The 21520-nt window shown below is 37.4% G+C and overlaps 1 protein-coding gene across 1 annotated transcript in view; it reads right to left on the bottom strand.

Moving 5' to 3' along the window:
* Positions 1 to 21520, bottom strand: part of SPINK5 (serine peptidase inhibitor Kazal type 5) — a gene marked incomplete at its 3' end in the record, with an annotated part of 69330 nt that overhangs the window by 14265 nt on the left and 33545 nt on the right. The window contains exons 12-24 of the mRNA XM_037801467.1: positions 21290 to 21371; positions 19436 to 19563; positions 18648 to 18726; positions 18224 to 18351; positions 15755 to 15803; positions 14179 to 14306; positions 12404 to 12491; positions 9201 to 9328; positions 8519 to 8576; positions 6935 to 7062; positions 5290 to 5395; positions 3763 to 3890; positions 338 to 407 (exon numbers count right to left, since the gene is read on the bottom strand). Coding sequence (XP_037657395.1) covers positions 338 to 407; positions 3763 to 3890; positions 5290 to 5395; positions 6935 to 7062; positions 8519 to 8576; positions 9201 to 9328; positions 12404 to 12491; positions 14179 to 14306; positions 15755 to 15803; positions 18224 to 18351; positions 18648 to 18726; positions 19436 to 19563; positions 21290 to 21371 — 1300 coding nt within the window. The remainder of the gene's footprint in view (positions 1 to 337; positions 408 to 3762; positions 3891 to 5289; positions 5396 to 6934; positions 7063 to 8518; positions 8577 to 9200; positions 9329 to 12403; positions 12492 to 14178; positions 14307 to 15754; positions 15804 to 18223; positions 18352 to 18647; positions 18727 to 19435; positions 19564 to 21289; positions 21372 to 21520) is intronic.

The raw sequence follows: 21520 nt of genomic DNA, 5'->3' as shown, positions 1-21520 counted from the left end.
TTGTAACAGCTAATAGGCAACCAACGCAGTTGCTGATCCTCATTTTCCTCATCTACCAAAGAAGGTTAAAAAACTTTATTTTACCAGAATGTTGAGAGAATTAAATAAACTATCTTTTATAAAAGTGCTTGGTAAAGTGTTAGACTGAAACATTTCCATTTGGCATAAGATTTCTACACTAAACTAGGCACCAGTGATATTCTCATTAATGATGGCTTCTGACTTCCTAAGGGCAAGGTCTCCAGTGGTGAAACTGACTCCCTTTTCCCATATCTTTGATGGCCAAGAGTTGGCTTACAGAAAGACCATTCTTTCTAAACCCCGCCTCTTGACTCACCCCTCCCGAGGCTGATGAAGTCCCATCTGTTCTGAAGCTAGCTTTATTTTTTTCCTCTTCTTCTTTTTGCCTAGAAGAGAAAAGAGTCAGCGGTCATCCTGTTAACACATACTCAGGTTGATTATAACCCACCTCCTTCCAGGAAGTCTCTCTGCACAGCCCTGAGATAGCGACTCATCGATTATTAAGACCCCAGTGCAAGAAGCTCCCACACTACCACGTAGACATTCTACATAGATCAACTCTAGTAATTACAAAGTCTACTTTATTTGTGCCCAAACTGATCTCCATATAACTTTCATCCTTTACTCTTATTTCACATATTTAAGATAAGTCAGAACAAGCCTGCTAAATCTGTTACCTCTTCCAGAGAGGTAAAAGCACATTTTCCTCTCTAAGCCCACTCCCTCAGTTTCTTTGCCTTTTCACATAAGCTATGGTTTCATCATACGCTTTCATAATAAATAATAGTTTTGAACCTTCCACCACACTCCCATTTTGGTTCCCTGATTTGTGATTCAACTCATTTTAATATTATTTCTTAAAGTGTGGAGCCCAAGCCCAAGGTTGAAAGCAGTCATCTAAAAGTACCTTAGTACCGTGCTTTTTAAAATCTCTTACCTTTCTCATAAAATATTTATGTCCTTGGTTCCTAAATTTTAATGTGTATTAAGAATCACCTGAGAACATTTTTAAAAATCAGATTCCCTGAGCAAATGGTTCACAAGATCTGGATTGGGGTTTAGTAAACTGATTTTTTTTTTTTCCACTTTTTTAAAAATTCAGTTTACTGAGATATATTCACATACCATACAATCATCTATGGTACTGTTCACAGTGCCATCTTATAGTTGTGCAATCATCACCCCAATCTATTTTTGAACATTTTCCTTACACCAGAAAGAATAAAAATAAGAATCAAAAATAAAAGTAAGAAAGAACACCCAAATCATCCCTGTGCCAGTTTGAATGTATTATGTCCCCCCAGACGCCATTATCTTTGATGTAATCTTGTGTGGGCAGACCTATCAGTGTTAATTAGATTGTAATTCTTTGAGTGTTTCCATGGAGATGCACCCCACTCAACTGTAGGTGATAACTCTGAATGGATAATTTCCATGGAGGTGTTGGCCCACCCATTGGGTGGGTCTGAATTAAATTACTGGAGCACTATATAAGCTCAGACAGAAGGAGCAAGCTACTACAGCCAAGAGGGACACTTTGAAGAAAGCACAGGAGCTGCAGATGAGAGACATTTTGAAGACGGCCATTGAAAGCAGACTCTTGCTCCGGAGAAGCTAAGAGAGGACAAATACCCCAGGTGCAACTGAGAGTGACATTTTTGAGGAACTGCAGTCTAGAAAGGAACATCCTGGGAGAAAGCCATTTTGAAACCAGAACTTTGGAGCAGATGCCAGCCATGTGCCTTCCCAGCTAACAGAGGTTTTCTGGACACCATTGGCCATCCTCCAGTGAAGGTACCCGATTGCTGATGTGTTACCTTGGACGCTTTATGGCCTTAACTGTGTAACCAAATAACCCCCCTTTTATAAAAGCCAATCCATGTCTGGTGTTTTGCATTCTGGCAGCATTAGCAAACCAGAACAGATTTCCCATCCCAACCCTATTTTTCATTTAGTTTTTGTTCTGATTTTTCTTCTCATCCATTGATACACTGGATAAAGGGGATGTGATCCACAAGGTTTTCACCATCCCACTATCACCCCATGTAAGCTACATAGTTATACAATCATCTTCAAGAATCAAGGCTACCAGGTTGCATTTTGATAGTTTTAGGCTTTTATTTATAGCTATTCCAATACAGTAAACCTAAAAAGAGAAATCCGTATAGCGCATATGAATGCCCACCAGAGTGACTTGACTCCATTTGAAATCTCTCAGACACTGCAGCTTTGTTTCATTTCACTTCCCCCCTTTTGGTCAAGAATATGTTGTCAATCCCATAATGGGTCCAGGTTAATCCCTGGGAGTCATTTCCTGCATTGCCAGGGAGATTTACACCCCTGGGAGTCAGGTCCCCTGTATGGGGGAGGGCAGTGAGTTCAAGTAACCTGATTTTTAACAAGCAAGCCAGGCGATTTTGAAGCAGCTGTCCCAAGTACCAAACACTGAAAACCTCTAATATGCGCTTGTCTTTTTCAAAGTTTCACTTTGTTTTGTACACAAACAAAGGCATGTGTATGTATGTATATAAAATAACATGTGTTTTTCCTTTTTATCACTAATGACAATGCTAATAGTAACAATTTGAATTTACTGTTTGCCTACTTTGTGCCAGACACGGGACCAAGTCTCCTATATTTGGAGAGTTGGCTCACCTCATTTAACTCTCAAAAGAAATATCACATGGCTAGTATGATTATTATTGCCCTCCCATTATAAATATGGGAAGATTGAAGTCTAAGGAAATGAAATAACTGTCCAAAGACATGAAGCCGAAATAGTTGTCTGATACCAAAATCCTAGTCCCACTCTGACACCATGACTCTTTAGAAGAATTTTAATAAAGTGGAATAAATACTAGACTGGTATTCAAAGAAGAACTGGGTTTAGAGTTTCAACTCTGGAGCTCATCCCCACGAGACCTTGGGTAAACCAATTCCTCACCCTGGCTTTCAGTTTTTTTCATTTGTAACACGCAGCATTTGGATTAGATTTTCTCACGTGCTCTGACCTACCACAAGACTGTAATTCATTCCTTCCTTCTCTACCTTCCTCCCTTCCTTCTTTCTTTTTTCCTTCCTGCCTAGGTGTCAGGGAAGGAGGCGAAGAAGGTTGGGTGGGGCCAAATAGCATTAAATATTTATGAATTAATTATCATAATTAGGAGCATTGTGATAGTGGCATCAAGATTTAGAATGATAAGGACCCTTAAAGGTCACCTAGAAAACTCCCTCAATTTATAGATGGAACTAAGAGAGGTTATGCTACTTGCCCCAATAGCACAAATTAAAAGTGGCTGTGCTGAATCATAAACCACTCCAATTTAATACCATTCAACAAAGGAAAATGCATAGAAGGAGCAGGCCCTGGAATATGCAATGTGTGTCCCACACATAAGACAAGAAACCAGATCTCAAACTCTGCTGGCCAACTATCCCAAATGACTATCGCAAAGTCTTATTAAGATTAAGGCACATCCATTCTAAAGAAAAGTTATGGCATGATGGCAATTATAGGTCACAGAATTATGATAGAAAATTGAGTAGGAAATAGCCACTTGATAAGCTGCCCTTGCTAGGGCTTATTGTTCCTCAGGATATGCAAGAGAAAGAGATAAGATTTGAGAATAAGCAAAAATAATAATTTTCATGGAGGGAGTCGTAAGCAAATGATCAATAGCCATTACTTTGGGAGGGATATGTGAACATCTTTTAGGTATGCCTGTTGAGAGCAGTACTTACAGTATTGCTTTGCACATGAGACACTTATTGTTGTACGATTTGCCATCAACACCACGTACAGGATCGCTCTCCCGAGTACAGCTGAGTATTCCATGTTTCATTTTTTCCCGATACTCAGCACATTCGTCCTGAAAGGAGAGAAGAGAGCAGGCCTCCTGGGTAGCTTAGTCTGTGGTATTCTTATTAAGTTTGCTAATAGCTTGAGTGTGAAAAGTTCTTGTCTACCTCCCCTTATAAGAAATAAAATATCTAGGGTTGATATCCACAGAGAAAGAGTGACTAAAATGGTCCATTTTCAAATCATAACACCTCAGTCATCTTGCCTACTAATGTTGCTTTTAATTTTCCACACAGGGAAATTATAATGCTGGCTGGGATTTAACAGCGTAGCTCAAGGGTCAGCAAACTATAGCTCATAGGCCAAATCTTGCCTGTTGCCTGTTCCTATATAAAAAGTGTTTATTGAAACACAGCCTCACTCATTCATCTCATTATTATTTATGGTTGCTTTCCTACAATGATGAAAGAGTTGGATCATTGCAACAGAGATCATATGGCCAACAAAGCCCAAACTATCTACTACCTGGACCTTCAGAGAAAAAGTTTCCTGACCTCTGGTATAGATGGAAGGGAGAAATAAATGCTGGAAGGAGGCACAAAGGTCTGCAAAGGAGATGTTAAGGAAGATAGGTTTGATCAAATTATGAGGAAAATAGAAAAAAAATGTCTTAACAGGTTTATCCCTTGAGAGTGAGAACTTTGCATCCTAAAGCAGAGAAAATTGGAAAAACAGAAAGGCCAGAGTCTCTCAAAGATAGAAATTGTGTCAGGTCTAGGAGCAAAGAGATAATCTTGATATCTTAAGGTCATAAAAGAAAACTAAGGTAGCCATAATCCTATGAAATTGTGTTTACACACCCAAGAAGTGTGCTTACATGCAACATTGTCATGCTGACCTTAAAAGTGTCTCAGTAAATATGCTAAACACTTTCCTAGATTATTTTGTTTTATCCCTCTATGAGTACTGCTTTATAAAGGAAGCTAGAGTTCACTGAGATGAATCTATTCATGGCTTCAGAAGCCATAAGTGGTAGGGCCAGGATTGTATCTCAAGCCATCTGACTACAAAGCCTATGCTGTTTTACTATATTTTGGATAACTGGTTTGGATCGCTAGAAAAGATACTTCAAAAATATGGTTCCTTTCAGGACAAGAGAGAGTAATAAAGGAAAATAAAGAGCAAGTGGTGCTGATGAGATCGATTATTAAAATGAGGACTAGAATACTATAAAGAAAGGTCAGGAGACTGAAATAAGGACATCAGGTTTAAAGAAGACAAAATGAGCACTAGGGAGGGTAAATATTGCTGAAGACCTTAACCTTCAACATTAAGGGGAAACATTAAGCATCCAAGGATGTTTTCCCACTGAACACTAAACATATTCACTTTTACCATGGATCATGTCGTGGTCCCATTGTCAATGAGTGGAGTCCACTCTGGTTATGGAAATTAGAGGTTGTTCTCACCTCAGCTTTTCCACCACTACCACCACCACCACCATTGGAAGCATTCTCGTGAACTACTCTCTGATCTTCCTCTTTTTTCCTCTTTCTTTCTTCATCTTCTTTCTGGCTGGAAATTAGAAAATGGAGGATAAGGAACAATAGATTAGAAAGAGTGCAGTATAGTTCAAGGAGTTCTTATCATATGACCAGATTGGGTTTGTCCAGAATTTAGCAGCATTTATTGAACATCTACGGAAGTTGAAGGCCCTCTTCTCTGAAAATAAAAGATGAATTAGGTAGAGTCCTTTGCCTGGAAGGGTTCTCATTACAGTAAATGTAGACCAACATGTATGCAACCATGTACCACACACATGTAACCATGAGCAATTAACTAGTATTTCATAAATGCTCACTGGGTATCTCCATCTAGGTTATCTCTCCAAGTACCTCATATTCAAGAGGTCCACAATAATTATCGTCTCTGCCAAATGTGTTTTTCCTCCTAGATTTCCTACCTTTTGTGAAGAACAAAACTTGAAATCATCTCCAACTGCTCCCTCTACTTCAGCTCTTATAGCTGTTGCCACATAACATTGATTTCATCCTTGCAATGTCTCCTATCATGACTTGTCCACCTTCTGTCCTACTCCCCTTGCCCTAGTTACCACTCACTGGATTACTGCTGTCCCCTCCCGCCAGGAGCATTCTGAACTTTAGCCCCTTTCTTCTCTTTTACCCTTTTTTACTGCTGACATGAATCTTCCTAAAGGAATGGCATTTACGCCACTCACTCTCCTACCTGAAATTTTTTAGCAGCTTCCCACAATATGTGGAATTTACTTCAAAGTCCTTGGACTTACATTCAAAGCTGGTAAGTTCTAACTGAAACTAGATGACTTGTTCTTTATTATACATAACTATAGTTTTCTCAGCTTTAGAGCATCATTATGTTCTTCCCCTCTTCTCTACTCATTCTTTCTTCTCATGCTCACATCCTTTACAAATCATAAGGTCCAGTTCTATCCCTCCTAAAACTTTCTAAGCGTTCCCTCCCTGAAGTACTATAACAGTTAGTTATAAAACATTCTGAATTTAGAAATTCCTCCTTTGCATTACATTATGTCCATGCTTTATCACTAGTATGATATCTAAGAAAAGTCTCTATTTTATTCATCTTTGTACGATCATTATACAGAGTGTACACTGTAGATGTTCAACAAATGACTATTGAATTACTTAAATATTTTAGGTGTCTTTCCCAACTTTGTATAAAGAACTACTTTTCATTTTCCTAAAAATGTGACATGCTCAAAAATATAGGTAGAGGAGTTAGAATGACAGTAAAATCTGTGTGTTTTCTTCCAAATGGGAATATCAAGATAATCCAGAGAAAGGATCTATTTGACAGCAATTTTATCCTGGAAGGTACTGTGGTCTACTGGTAACTCCACCCCAGAACTCCTAGTGAATGGAATAATCTACTAGTATATTGTCTATTTCTAGAACTGTGAATCTTGCCCTTTTGAAAGAAGAATTCATTTAAAAATGTTTACAGTTTATCATCTGTTTTTTTTAATAGGTAAGGAAAGGACAAAAACAGTATCAGCCTAGCTCGTTGCCTCCTCAACTTGCCAACCCACTGCCAGGGCTTCATTTGTGCACTCACAAGACTGCTTTGCACATGGCACACTTGTTGCCGTGGGTCTTGCCATCTGGGCCACGCACAGGATCATTTTCTCGTGTGCAGAAAAGATTTCCATTTTGCAAAAGACTCCGAAATTCACTACACATATCCTAAAAGGAGGGAAAAAAAAAAAAGCAAGAGCTTGGGCATTTCCCTGGAAATTGGTTTGTTAGGTTTCTACAAAGTGTTTCCTGGAAAGAAGAGAAAATGACCTGAAGAATTTTTTTCTGTCACTTGTATCATTCAATTCCCACTAAGAACACAGGACTTAAAATGAGATTTGTGTTTCTTTTTCCTTGAGATTTAGCCCCCTAATCCCAAATGAACTTGCAACTGCATACAAATAAGACTTTCTTAATAAACCGGGTTCTCTGGCAATTGGTCCACAGTTCTTACTCGGGGTTTTGTGATGCATATCTATTATATTATAATGCAATCAAAACACTTCAAACATCATATAATCAAAAAACTTCAGGTATAGACAGAACCACAAAGTCCTTCTGGTCCAACCACCCACACTGTATCCCAAACCCTTTACATAATGCCTGCCAAGAAGCCAGCCAATTTCTGTTAAAACACCTGCAGTGATGAGGAATTTTTTACCTTCCCAGACAGTTCATTCAAAAATTTCTATTAAATAGTTCCACAAATCAGTCATAGTAGTACTTTTGTGAAACCATGGAAAGTAACTCTAACTCCTATAGGATTCCTATTCTTAGGGTTTATTTTACTAAACTGCCATTAAAAATAGAAGAATATGTTACTTCAGATTAGCAAGCAAAGTTGACTTGTTTACTTCCCTAAGAGATAGAGGATATTCTGCTTCTTCCAAATAAGAGACCTTCAGATATTTGGAGAGGGCCCTTTTGTCTTTCTCCCACACCTCCCTGTGTTATCTTCTAAGAGCTAAACATCCCCAGACATTTCAGTAATTCTGTATATGGCATGACTTCAACATCCTTTCTCATTCTGGATTCTTCCCCGTTCCTAAAGAACTTAACATAGTTATTAGGAATAGTGCTGGATTTAGTGTGAGGAAGCCTGGGTGTGAATTTTTTTTTTTTTTTTTTTTTTTTTTTTTTGCCACCTGTCAACTGTCAGAACTTTGAAGTATGAAGATAAGGGTTCTGATACTAATGTTCCCAATTACTTGGTAAGCAAATTCTTTCCCCTCTCTGGACTTTAAATCTTTTCAGTTTTCAAATATAGGAAAGGACTAAGCCAGGGGATCTGCAAACTATGGCCTTTGGGACAAAATCTAGCCAACCACCTGTTTTCGCAAGTAGTTTTATTGTAACACAGCCACATCAACTTGTTTGCACATTACCTAAATAGCAGCTTTCAAGTTATAACAGCAGAGTTGAGTACTTGCCACAGAGAATGTATGGCCACAAAGACTAAAATATTTACTATCTGGCCCTTAAGAAAAAGTTTCCCAATTCCCTGGTCTAAATGATCCCTGAGTTCCCTCACAGATAGGACCTCCAAAACTCCATGAATTATTTTCACAGAGAAACGGCAAAACCGCATCCTATCACTGAGGTATCAACATACTAGAACAGCTACCTTTTCTGCTTCTCTTTTAGATTTTGCTCTGGATTCTGCTTCTTTTGCTTCTTGCTGGCTACAAGAGAAGGGGAAAAAATATCATTTCTAGCACCCAACACAGAAATATTCCATTACTCCCATATCCCTACCAAGTTAGTTTTGGAATAGTAAGGCAAATGTTCTTACTGTTTTTATTGTTGCTTAAAGAACAAGACTAGCATACCATAGCAAACCAGTAAATAAATTTTCAGTACTATGTTTCTTTGGGAAAATACAGGATATTGTCCTTTTCCCCAGAAACACAATCAGGATAATTAAAAATGTTGACCACTATGGCTAAATGTTAACAGATTTCCAATTTGTTAGCAACCAATGATTACATCTTTGTATTATCCATGATAGTGACCTATGTATGTAGAAGACAAAAGTCCCAGTCCTTTTATATCATTAACTCTAGGGAATTTGCCCTTAGCATACGGTCTTCCCTGGATGGTGGTCCAAGTACCTTTCCGAACACTGGGGTCACTGCAGAGACATGCTCTAAGAGTATGGCTTAACAGCAGTAAACCCTCTGAATTCAGTGCAAAGGCATCCTTCACTATCCACCTCCTGGAGAAAACCTTCAATATCATCACCCTCGCCCGCCTCTGGCCCCACTTCTCCTACACTCAGCAGCAGCAGAAGCTGCAGCAGGACTCACAAGAGGGCCTCACACATGAAGCAGGGATTGCCATGGATTTTCCCATCTGGACCCTGGATGGGGTCATTTTCTCTGGTGCAGGTGAGCTGTCCATTTCTTACATAGTTGCGGTATTTGCTGCACAGTTCCTGCCAAATGATGGGAGGATTTAAGAGGCAGATAACTAAATATTGGAAACTTTCGCCCACATCACCCCTTTGGAAACTATGACATAGTGTTTCAAAATATAGTGAATGCATTGAAGAGGTGATGCAGAAGATCAACATTACCCAAGAAGCTTTTCAGAAGCCTCTAGCTCACATTATTTGGATGTAATTTGTCTCATAGGAAAACCTTCAATTTGAGTCACATATTATGCAGGGTTAGTAGGGTGGAAGATGCAAAGAAGGATAATTTACAGTTTCTTTTGTCAAGGAGCTTGTAGTTGGCAGAAATGTGGCCCCTCCAAATATGTCCATGCCCCTATTCCAGGACCTTACATTGCAAAAAGAACTTTGCAGATGTGATTAAGTTAAGGACTTTGATACGGGAAGAGGATCCTGGATTAGCTGGGTGTACCCAATGTAATCTCAAGAGTCCTTAAAACTGGAAGAGGGAAGCAGAAGAGAGAGCGAGAAGGGGATGTGACTAAGGAATAACAGTCAGAGAGATGCAATGCCGCTGGCTTTGAAGATGGAGAAAGGGGTCCAAGAACCAAGGAATGTGAACAGCCTCTAGGATCTGGAAAAAGCAAGTAAGCAAATTGTCTCCTTTAGATTCCAGAAAGGAAAGTAATCCTGCTGTGCCAGTTTGAATGTATTGTGTTCCCCAAATGCTGTATCTTTGATGTAGTCTTGTGGGGCAGACGTTTTGGTGCTGATTAGATTTGCTTGGACAGTGCCCCACCCAGCTGTGGGTGATGACTCTGATGAGATATTCCCATGGAGGCATAGCCCCACCCATTCAGGGTGGGCCTTGATCAGTGGAGCCATATAAATGAGCTGACTCAAAGAGAAGGAACTCAGTGCAGCTGTGAGTGATGTTCTGAAGAGGAGCTACAGCCAAGAGGGACACTTTGAAGAAAGCACAGGAGTTGCAGATGAGAGATAGTTTGAAGATGGCTGTTGAAAGCAGACTCTTGCTCCAGGGAAGCTAAGAGAGGACAAATACCCCAAGTGCAACTAAGAGTGACATTTTTGAGGAACTGTAGCCTAGAGAGGAACATCCTGGGAGAAAGCCATTTTGAAACCAGAACTTTGGAGCAGACGCCAGCCATGTGCCTTCCCAGCTAACAGAGGTTTTCCGGACACCATTGGCCATCCTCCAGTGAAGGTACCCGACTGCTGATGTTTTACCTTGGGCACTTTATGGCCTTAAGACTGTAACCGTGTAACCAAATAAACCCCCTTTTATAAAAGCCAATCCATCTTTGGTGTTTTGCATTCCAGCAGCATTAGCAAACTAGAACATCTGCCAAGCTCTTGATTTTAGCACAGTGAGACCTGTGTAAGAACTCTAATAAATTTAAGCCACCAAGTTTGTGATAGTTTGTTATAGCAGCCACAGAAAACTAATAAGAATTCTTATTTTTGGGGGAAAATAATATATAGAAGCAACTATAAGTCAGAATGAAACAAATGATGTAATAGAGAAATAAAGTTGCTGGCAGAGCTGTTAAATATGCTTTTTTAAATGGATAAAATCTTTAGGGGGCAGCTAATACTTGTTCTAAAGCCATGAAAAGGGACAGAATTTTAATTGATGGGGGAAAGGGACAGTCATGACTGAACATGAGTTAAGCCATAGAAAAGGTAAAGTTCAGTGTATGTTGAGGCTCATTGTATGTTGACAAGTCCCTAGGCAAAGAGATTAGAAATGTAGTGATAATAAAAATAAAAACAGTACGCAGTACATATTAAGCATGTGAAACATATAAGCACTGTGCTCTTGTATGTTGATGAGTTCACTGGACTTCACAAAAAACAATAAACATAATCATAATAGCCATATTTTATATATGAGGAAACTAAGACTTGAAAAACACCATCTAACTGAGCTTACTGGTTAGATAGAGCCAGGATTTGACAGTCTGAGCCAAGGTCCAAGTTTTTAACCACAGCGTTATTGAGTCTACATCATGGCAATCCAGAAGCCACATGCTTAGCATGTCCAAGAAGGATCAGTACAAGGACCAGTATGGCTGGCATGAGCCAGGCGATGGGTAGAAAAGTAGGAAGTGAAGTCTGAGAGGTGAGAGGGGTCAGATCATGTATTGCTTTGTAAGCTTCTAAAAGGACCATGGTTCTTACTCTGAGTGAGATGAGAAGCCACCAGGTGACCTAGTTTGCCTTATGTTTTTAAATAATTATTTTAGGCTTCAGAATTGAGAAGAGACTGTAAGGGGCAAAGGTGAGAGCAGGGAGACCAATAAAAAAATGAGAATTTCCAAATTAGAAAAGGATAAAGGAAAGGCATAACGAAGACTTGAAGCACAGGCTGCAGGAATATTCCAAATGGCAGTGGAGTCCAAAATCTTAAGTACATCATGTGCTTTGAAGCTAGATCTTGTATTTCAACTGCTAGCTCTCAAACTACTACCCATATGTTTGTTAACTTCTTCGTTGAGCCTCTGCGTCTTCATCTATAAAATACAGAGAATTATATAGAATTTGAATGGTTATTTCAAAGATTAGTCATAAAATGTTTATGCCATCAGGAACACAGTAAGTAGAAATTAAATAACAGCCTTCATGACCACCATCAACATCATCGTCGTCATCATCATCATCATCATCATCATGTGGGATTTTACAGAATGGGAATCCAAGGCTCAAAGATGCTCTTAAGTTGGGAATTGGAAAAAACCTGGATTTATTTTTAACTAAACATCCCTTATACAAAAAGGTATGGGGAAAAATATGAACATCTGGCTCTCTAAATTTATATTCAGGCAACAAGCTGATAAAATCTGTGACACTTCCTGCTTGAGATAATGTAATTCACACTGTCAGTGGGAGAAGATGGTGATTGGGCTCCTCTCTAATTCAAAAGCAACCAAATCAGATTCAGAGTGAATGAAGTGAATAAGGATGAGGGGTCATCTTATACAAAAGGATCCAAATGCATTTTCTCAGTTTGCAAAATCACTTAGGAAGTGGGGTTAGGAGGAAGGAGTAGGAGCCTTGCTTAGAGAGAATGATCACTGAACATTTATGAAGATTTACCTGTACTGCTTCTCTCTTAACTTTTTCAGCCTCAACTTTTTCCTTTTCTTCCTTGTCATTATTTTTCTTTTCTTCTTCTTCAAGTTTGCTGCAATAGAAAAAGAAGACACAAGCTGAATACTCTTTTCCATTATCTTTGGTAGCTTGTTTTAAGAAGGAAATCTTAAAGGAAGTCTCCAAAGTTCAGATTCACCCTCCAGTACAAATAACATGAGAAATATTATTGCTTTGGCCAGTGATGCAGATAAATTAGATAGTTCACAATCGCCCTTTGAAAACTAAAATAAAGATGGCATGTGTCTTGTTTTGTAATTTTAATCAGTAGGCAGTCTTCTGGTGATCATGTTATCTGTAGGTCAGTAATTTCAGTCAATGATCTCTAAAAGAGGCCACAATTGTCCTGATATATTTTTATTCATAAAAATTTTCCTACCTAAAGAACTATTTTATCAATGATGAAGCAAGGGGTGACACGACGTGGTACTGTAGGCTCATAATCACAATAAATCATGTTTTAATATAAAGCAAAATTTTAAAATATTACTTTGATGAAATTAAAATTCAAGGTGAAATTTGGAGTGCAATAATGATTCAAATTAGTTACAGAACTAATTTTTTTGGTCAATCATGAGCCCAAGATTAAGGCTTTCTTGCCATTTCCCCCTGATATGCAGAATGTCAGACAGAGCTGGAAAAATTCTTGACATTCCTTACATCCAGTCACGGTCACCAGCAAATCCATCTGGTCAGAGAAGAATTATGATTTCTGGGATCTCAGGCTACTGTATATTCAGCTGTCCTACTCCATCAGTCTTTCCTTTTGAGTAATTATATGCATATGCTTAAGGATGCACCAAGATATATGAAACCTAAGGCAAAACTGATCAGTTTTACACCTCTTTAAAAAGATATATATATATATATATATATATATATATATGTATAAACATTTATTTTAGAAAGATATATATATATATATATATATATATATATATATATATGTATAAACATTTATTTTAGGGTGAGGCTTGGGAGGGGTTTGGAGGAGACTAAGAACGAGGAAATCTGAGGGAGTAATTATCAACTTCTATATTGTCCCACACCATGGAGCTCTGGTTCCCGGTTTACTCAAACCAGCAAAACAAATGCCCAGAAGGCCCTGGAGCTGGATAAACAAGAAGACATTTTAGTAAACATCTATTCCATAAGCCTGCCACTTAGGGTTTCACTTTCTACACTAAACCACTTATCCAAGTATTTATTTCACATATATATAGTAATGCCCCTGAAATGTCTCCATTCCGTTTCTTGTTCAGATTATTTTAACACTCTTTATATACTGACACCCAGACCCCTATCCAGCTGGTTTTCCCATAACCCATATCTGAATATAGTCCTAGAATCATAAAATGTCAGGTGTGGGAGAGAGACCAAAGACATTATCTAGTCTAGATTATCAAAGTTCTGCTTGTTCTCTCTTTGTTATAAATGAAGATTATTGAGTGTTAAAAAACACCTTAGCACTAAAAAAAAAAATCAGCACTAAATTGAGACTTTTTCCTTGACTTAATTAAAAGATGGTAGGATGAATGAATAGAGAATAATACTGCCACTATATGATTCAATATTACTTAATGTCTTATCCATGTGCTTTTAAAATTAATTATCTGACATATAAGCCACAGTATATATTCTACATGGTTATAAAGAATCTCAAACGTGTAGAAGACACATGATAGAGAAATTTAGTGGGTGAGATAAAGCTGGACACTTACAACAAATGTGCACACATGGAACACTTGTTTCCATGCATTTTGCCATCTAGGTCACGGACAGGGTCATTCTCCCTGGTGCATGTGAGCACTCCGTCCCTCACTTGGTCCCGAAATTCATGACAGAGATCCTGGAAAATGAAGAAAACATTTTCTTGGTGGGGAGTGTTTCTGCCCTTCCTGCATCCTTGTCTCTTATAGAGTGAGGAATAAGTAATGGAGAAAAAAGAAATAAGAAGAATGAATACATGTAGCAGTACCTCAAGTATTTACAAAGCTGCCAAGAACTGTCTTGACTCTATAGTGGAATTATAAATATTTGTCATTATCATTCTCCAGAAGAGGCTTATAATCCAGGTAGGGAAGAAGGCTGGCAAAAATGGTAGAGATCAATATAAAGATATAAAGTGTGCATTCTGTTGCACATCACAGTCTATAAAAGCTAGGAAAGATGAAAGGTGAGCGGATTCAATAGGTCTAGAAAAGAGGCCTATCCGGATGGACTGAGAATATTTGCTGAGACTTTTTTGTTTTAGGAGGCTGAGGAGAGTACAACTGTGCTTAGACTAAGAAATGAAGTTTTTGTTTTGTTTTAAGAATCTGTGAGAAGAAAAAGATGGATGTGGGAAAAACTATGATCCCTGAAGAAACTGACAACTTTCTGGGAATATATTGATAATATCCAGGGGTGGAGAATGAGGGTTTCAACCAGGAGAGGAACAGCAGGGTTGGAGGGAAGGAGGAACCCATCAGAACCAGTAGGGAAACCCAAGACAACTTGGTGACTGACCAGATACCATGGATGACACAAATTTTCAATTCTAAGTTAACAATTAAAAGATGGTAGCAAATAAGAGAAAGTCATTGAGAAAGTGAGTCAATTAAAGGTAAACTTCTTAACTGTGTCAACTTTTCCCAAATAATTATTAGATTTTATTTTTGTAACTGTTATTAGGAAATAGAACAAAGGTAAATCTTGTATATGGTTATTTCATGAGAGTAATCTAGAGTTGACACACAGAATTTGCTCTGCTACTTATAAGGTTATAAAATTATATAAGTATGGAGAGTAGATATTTTTTAATTGGATAGTCATAGGACTTAATTATATTAATTGGAGTTGAGAAAATTAGCACTTCTATAGCTGGGTGGTAATGAAGATCGTATACGATAATATATGTAAAATTATTTTATAAATTGTACCAGTGTGTGATAGGGATCTTGTACTGTCTATTTGAAACAATAGAGGTATGAATAGCATAAATTGAAATTAGCAAATTGTACAAATTGATATTAATAATCTATACATAAATCTAAGAGAAGTCAAATACATGAAATACAATTTACAAAGAGTTAATACTGCAATTTTTATGAAATTAATATCAAAATTTTAATAATCATGAAATAAAGTTGGGTCTCTGGAAGCTTCTGATTAAGACAGTTATTTCAGGTTAAAAGTTGTCTGCATTCATTTCAGGCATGGAAAATGAGCAGGAATATACTTATGCTAAGGAGATCCCTAGGATTCTTTTGTAGAAGAAAAAAGTCAGGCATAGCACAGCATCCCTGAGAAAATTACCTTTGCAGCTTCCCTTTTAGCCTTTGCTCTTGTTCTTTCTCCTTGTTTACTATAAGGAACAGAATAATAATATTGATTAAAAGGTGAAGAAGAAATGGATCTTAATAAAGTAGATCCTTAACATTCACAGATCAGTGATTCATTCAATAACATTTATTGCTTTGACTATTCTCTAGCAAACTCAAAGAGCCACCCACAGTAGTTTGCAGTTTGGGGGGATAATAAACTAAAGTGGTGCACCTCACCTCAAGGAGTATGGTGTGTAAGAGTAAGTCCCTAGTTATAAACTTATATAACTTTATAACTTACGTAAGTAAACATATTTAACTTCCCTACCTCTGTACTGCAGTAATACTTTCTTATTCGCTAATCCTTTTGCACCTGCAATAACTATTTACAAAGTGAAAGTAGATGGTTTCCAGGAGGCAGTATAGATGGTGGTTAAGAGGAAAGAATCAGAAGCTCAATCGCATAAGGAACACAGGCAAGTGCTTTAACCTCTCACCGCCACGATTTCCTCAAATTTTAAATAGGGGGACAGAAGAGGACAGGTAAGAAGAGCACCTTTCTCATAGGATTGTTTTGAGGATTAAATGAGTTGATAATTGTATAGCACTAACAACAGTGCCCGGTACATCACAAAGTGATTGATTTTGATTGATATTACCATCATTGTCATCGTCATTGAGAGTGAATCTTCCAAAAAGAGGTGTACGATAGAAATGAAGTGAGAGTGATAGCTCTTAGCCATTTTGGATAACTAAGAGTGCTGCAAACCAAATTCAGAAGACTAGATCTAAAGCATAATTGGATCTATAACACAAATAATTCAATTATGTTACATAGACAGAAAATCATTAAATTTTTCTTGAAAATATTTTAGCATGTTCCAATCAACATAAGACTTGCACATCTGTCAAATCAAAACTTAAAAAAAATTAACAGACTGTTTACATGTGGTATAAAGATGTGCAAGAAATTAGTTGGGAGAGAATGATTCTCAAGAAAATCAATATCCTGGGTAATGTATCCATAAAATTTGAGGTGATAAAACTTTTTTTTATAAGGAATTTTTATAGAGATGAGAAGAAACTTACTGAAATAGCTTTAAAAATGTGAATATTTTCATATTTCTTTATATAGATACTGGTCTAAATTTTACTATGAATCTAAGTTGAGTAAAAAACTTAAAAAACATTTTCATTCCATAGTGTGAAATTATCAGAGGAAGCAGCAGAGCTGATCACTAGGTGGCAGAATAGTTCCCTTTCGATGAAAGATTTATATAGAGCTAAAGAAAAACAGACTGAAATCAGCCATAAATCCAGGCAAAACCAACTACCAGAAACTCATAAAGGTCTTGATAAATTATAAGATCCTGTCTACCCCATACAGTGAGAAATATATCATTTTCTTCATCCATACGGCACATGCCCTGAGCTGACAGTTTCATCATTGTCACCTTCTCTGGGACTTAATGTTTTCATTTGCAATTTGTGATAATACAAAACCTATTTCATAAGGTTCTTGTGATCATTAAATGAGATAAGATAGTAAAGCTCTTAGCAAGTACCATTGATTGTATATATTCAATAAATGGCTATAATGATTATACAGTCATTATTTTGACTTCCATCTAATAGATTTTTAGTACTCCCATGGCTCAAATGCTATGGGAGAAATCTGCTGAGTCATATTGCTCTCTGTCAGGGAAGACTGAATAATTGAATCCTTTTAGAGATTTTAGAAAATACATTGGAGTATCCTTTGGGTCAAATACCAAGAGTTCAGGAAAATCATAGACTTTTTTTTGAGGACACATATCATGTCATTTATTCTAACAGCATAATGAGAGCCCCCTATAAATGGGCATCCAACTCCTATGCAACAAATCCACCATTCCTGAGGCAGTATTTCCATACTCTAAATAATACAAAGTTCATTTTCAAGTTGAGCCCAAATCTGCCTCTCCATAAATGCTCAACTATTTTAGTTCTATTCCTTGACATCACACAGAACAAGCAGGAAGACAGTAAGTTAAAAAAAAGAAATTCATAAAATTTTCTGTTTACCATTCTGATATTTTTTACCTATAAATCTCATCTATTCTATATTATCTGGATGATAATCTTTCAGAAAACTAAAAGCAATTATTATGATTATCATGGAGTGTTCTCTTCTCTGGGTGAAAGATTCTGAGTCTCTTCTTAAATATCCTAGAAGAAATTATTCTGAATTTCTCCACCAAGGCAATAGTTATCATCTTAAAGCTCTCCACTTGTTTGTTGTTGTTGATGTTGTTTGTTTTTTGTTTTGTTTTGTTTTTAGTCCCTTTTTATGTGACGCCTAGAACTAAATACTACAAGGAAGAGGAAAATGCATTATTCACCATATGCATTGTTTGAAAACTTCCCATAGCAGTTCTCTCTCCTACTTCCTCTATAGCCCTGTACCTACAACTCTACTCACAAGAAGGCTTCACACATGGAACAGGTATTGCCATGCATTTTCCCATCTGGGCCACGGATGGGGTCATTCTCTCTCGTGCAAAGAAGCTGTCCATTCCTCATAGATTTGCGGTATTCACTGCACAACTCCTGTGAAGGAAGTTGGAGGTGATAAATACAGTTTGGACCAGATTGAATAAATAGTTGCAGAGTTTAGACTTTTTTTAAAGGAGGTCAGCAATGGGATTTTTAAGAAAAGGTTCTTACTTTCGAGACTTGGTTGTATTTGACTATCTGATAAAAGTCACGGACCCTCAACCTAAATATGCGTATGTGAATGTGTAAACACACAAACACAAACTGTACAAATGTTTCATACAGTTTCAGGGAGTTGCCTGAACACCACCCATGGTTCTCGAAGTACATATGCCCCTGACTTCACTGACCTCAAATGAAGTTGTATTCACAGATTGTCTTCTATGTCTTGATTCACCTTCCTTCTTTTTCTTTTCTTCTTCTGATCGGCTAAAAAAAGAGTGATTAGAAATGAGATTAGTAAGAACCATAGAATCTCAACATTGAAAGTGATCCCAAATACCATGTAATACTTACAGTTAAAATTTATTTTCTTACTATGTGCCTAAACCTGTGCTTATACTATTAAATTCTCACAACTGCATTAGCAGGAACTTTCATAGTACTACACTTTAGAGATAAGAAAACTGAATATCAGATAAAACGCGTAATTTACCCAAGGACATAGAGCTAAAAAGTGTTGACTAAGATTTGCTAATGAATCAACGATTACTAAATATCTAGCTTTTGCTTTAATTCTGCCAGTGAAATCTCTACCCATATCAACCTTCACAACCATGGTAGGTTGCTCCATTTTTGAAATCCTCAAACTGTTAGAAAATTCTTCCTGGCATTGAGCTGGAATCTGTCTTCCATAGATTTCACCCAATGGCCTCACCTTCATATATGGAGATAATCTAGAACTAATCCTGTTTTCACATTTAAAAATAAAAACTCTTCGGATAATTAGAGACGAAGTCTGCTCGAATCTTAATCCTCAAAGGACATGGGTTTTACACATTTCCCAAATCAGGCAATTCCTCTAAATACATTTTAATTCTTTATTTTCCTTTTGAAATGGCCCTTTCCTAACTGAACACAGAAACAGAGGAGAAAGGAAAAAAACATCTTTCATTTTCCCCACCGCAGCTCCACTCACAAGAAGGCCCCACACATGGAGCAGGTGTTGCCATGCATTTTCCCATCTGGACCCTCAACGGGGTCGTTCTCTCTGGTGCACGGCAATTTTCCATTCCTCACAAGCTTGCGGTATTCACTGCACAGCTCCTGCCAAGACAGAGAAAGGAACTTAGATATACAATTTATTCCTATTCAATGAAGAAGAGTGAAATATCTATATTAGCATAAACTAATATTGTGTCTCTTTAAGCCTAGAATATTAGTTTTGTTTCTCTCATATGTAATTCATCAAATAAAACTCACCATTTGCTAACAGACGGGAAAAAATGAGACATAGTAAGATGTTACAATATAATAGAGGAGGAACAAAACAAACTCTACCATAATCTAGACAGAATAAACCAAATATAAACATATAGATACAAGAAAACCTGAGAACTTAGAAGTTGGGACCATGAAATCTGACTGTGGAAACCAGGGAAGATTCTGGGAAGCAAGAATAATTTGGGTGAGAATGTGAAGAATAAATAGGATTTTCCTGGGGGAAAAAAAATGAGAAATAAGCATACTAGATTGTGACAATAAAATAAGATGAGAAACATAGGTAGGAAACTATAAGGCACATAGCAGAACATGAATTTCTCAATATAGGTAAAGAGCCAAATAAGGAGAGAGAAGGAGATTGAAATTGATTCTATACTTGAACATGAACTATTTTAAGTGCAGCCATATTGTGATCTCATTTATATTTGAAAACATTATTTTAGCTGTGTTTAGGGAGGATACTTGGATAAGGAATAGATAGAATCCAGTAGGAAAATTAGGAGACTTTCAGTATCTAAACCATAGGTGCTGATAATTGATTTAAGACTATGGAAATGAATATTGTAGTATTTCAGAGGTCCAATTGTGCCTTTATTGTAAGATCCAGGTATTTTTTATCTCAATTCAGATAAGAAATTTCAGCAATACACATATGTAGAAAAATATACATGTAGAGTTTCTCCAGAAAGTGGTTAGCAAAAGCTAATAGCTCCTCCTTGTTTATGCCAGTATTTACACGTTCTTTTCTAAAGCGAAAGCATCACAGATGTGTTGAGATGATGTGGGCAATGTGGGGAAGTCATTCTAGAATCTGGGCACTTTGCACTTCAGTGCTCTCACATCCTGTCTGGCAGTGGCTGCTCTGTAGAGTCCATTCTACTTCAGGGAAGTCAAAAGCCTTGTTTGGATTTGGCTCAATTCTAGGCCTCTCAGGAAGCTGAGAGTACTGGTGCTTCTTAAAGGTTTATCATAAATATAGATTAAAGACTCCATGAATTATTTCCTTAGCTTGTAAATCTTTCAGAGCCCTCAAATTTACCTTAGTATCTAGGTAGCCTTTCAGAATCTTAACACAAATCCATGTTTGTCATAATTGGGGGATGTTTCCCCTTCTCCATAGTAATAAAACCTTACATGCCCATTCATGTTTTATAGTTTACAAAGTACATTCATATTATTTACCTCCCAGTTCCTCCCAATAATCCTCTGGAGCAGGAAAGGCAAGGATTACTAGCCCAATTTTTAGAAACTAAGGAGGAGAAGAGTTTAATTTTGTCTTGTACAAGAGAACACAGCCTGTACATGTTGGAACCAGAACATGAAGTCTGCTTTTCAGACTCCAAATAAGTCCTTTACTATTATATAGAATTAATCTCAGAAACAGCAATAATTGTTCAATATATCAACCTCCATGGCATTGACCTCAATGGCATCCCCAGACTAAAGTATTACTATTTTCTAGATACTCTTGTAGGGCAATATTCCAGCCTTTAGGCTCTCTGTTCAAATTACAGTGCCAGGGAGGACCAATTGGGTGGATTCAACTTACTTCATACGAGTGAGCTTTATCAGATTCTCTTTTATTTCTTTCTTCTGCTTCAGCCTTTTTCTCTTCTTCAGCTTCTGCTTGGCTGAAAGAGAAAATGACAAGGAGCCATTAGGACTGAACACATGCAGTTACTTCTTCACATATCTGTATTTCCATTCTGCTTTAGACAACTTTGTCCCTTTATCACTTCATATCAGTGAGAAGCAACAAGAGAGCCTCCAAAACAATGAT

Source organism: Choloepus didactylus, chromosome 13 (assembly GCF_015220235.1).
Source record: "Choloepus didactylus isolate mChoDid1 chromosome 13, mChoDid1.pri, whole genome shotgun sequence".
NCBI classification, from domain to species: Eukaryota; Metazoa; Chordata; class Mammalia; order Pilosa; family Megalonychidae; genus Choloepus; species Choloepus didactylus.
This window is presented reverse-complemented; position numbering and strand designations above follow the sequence as displayed.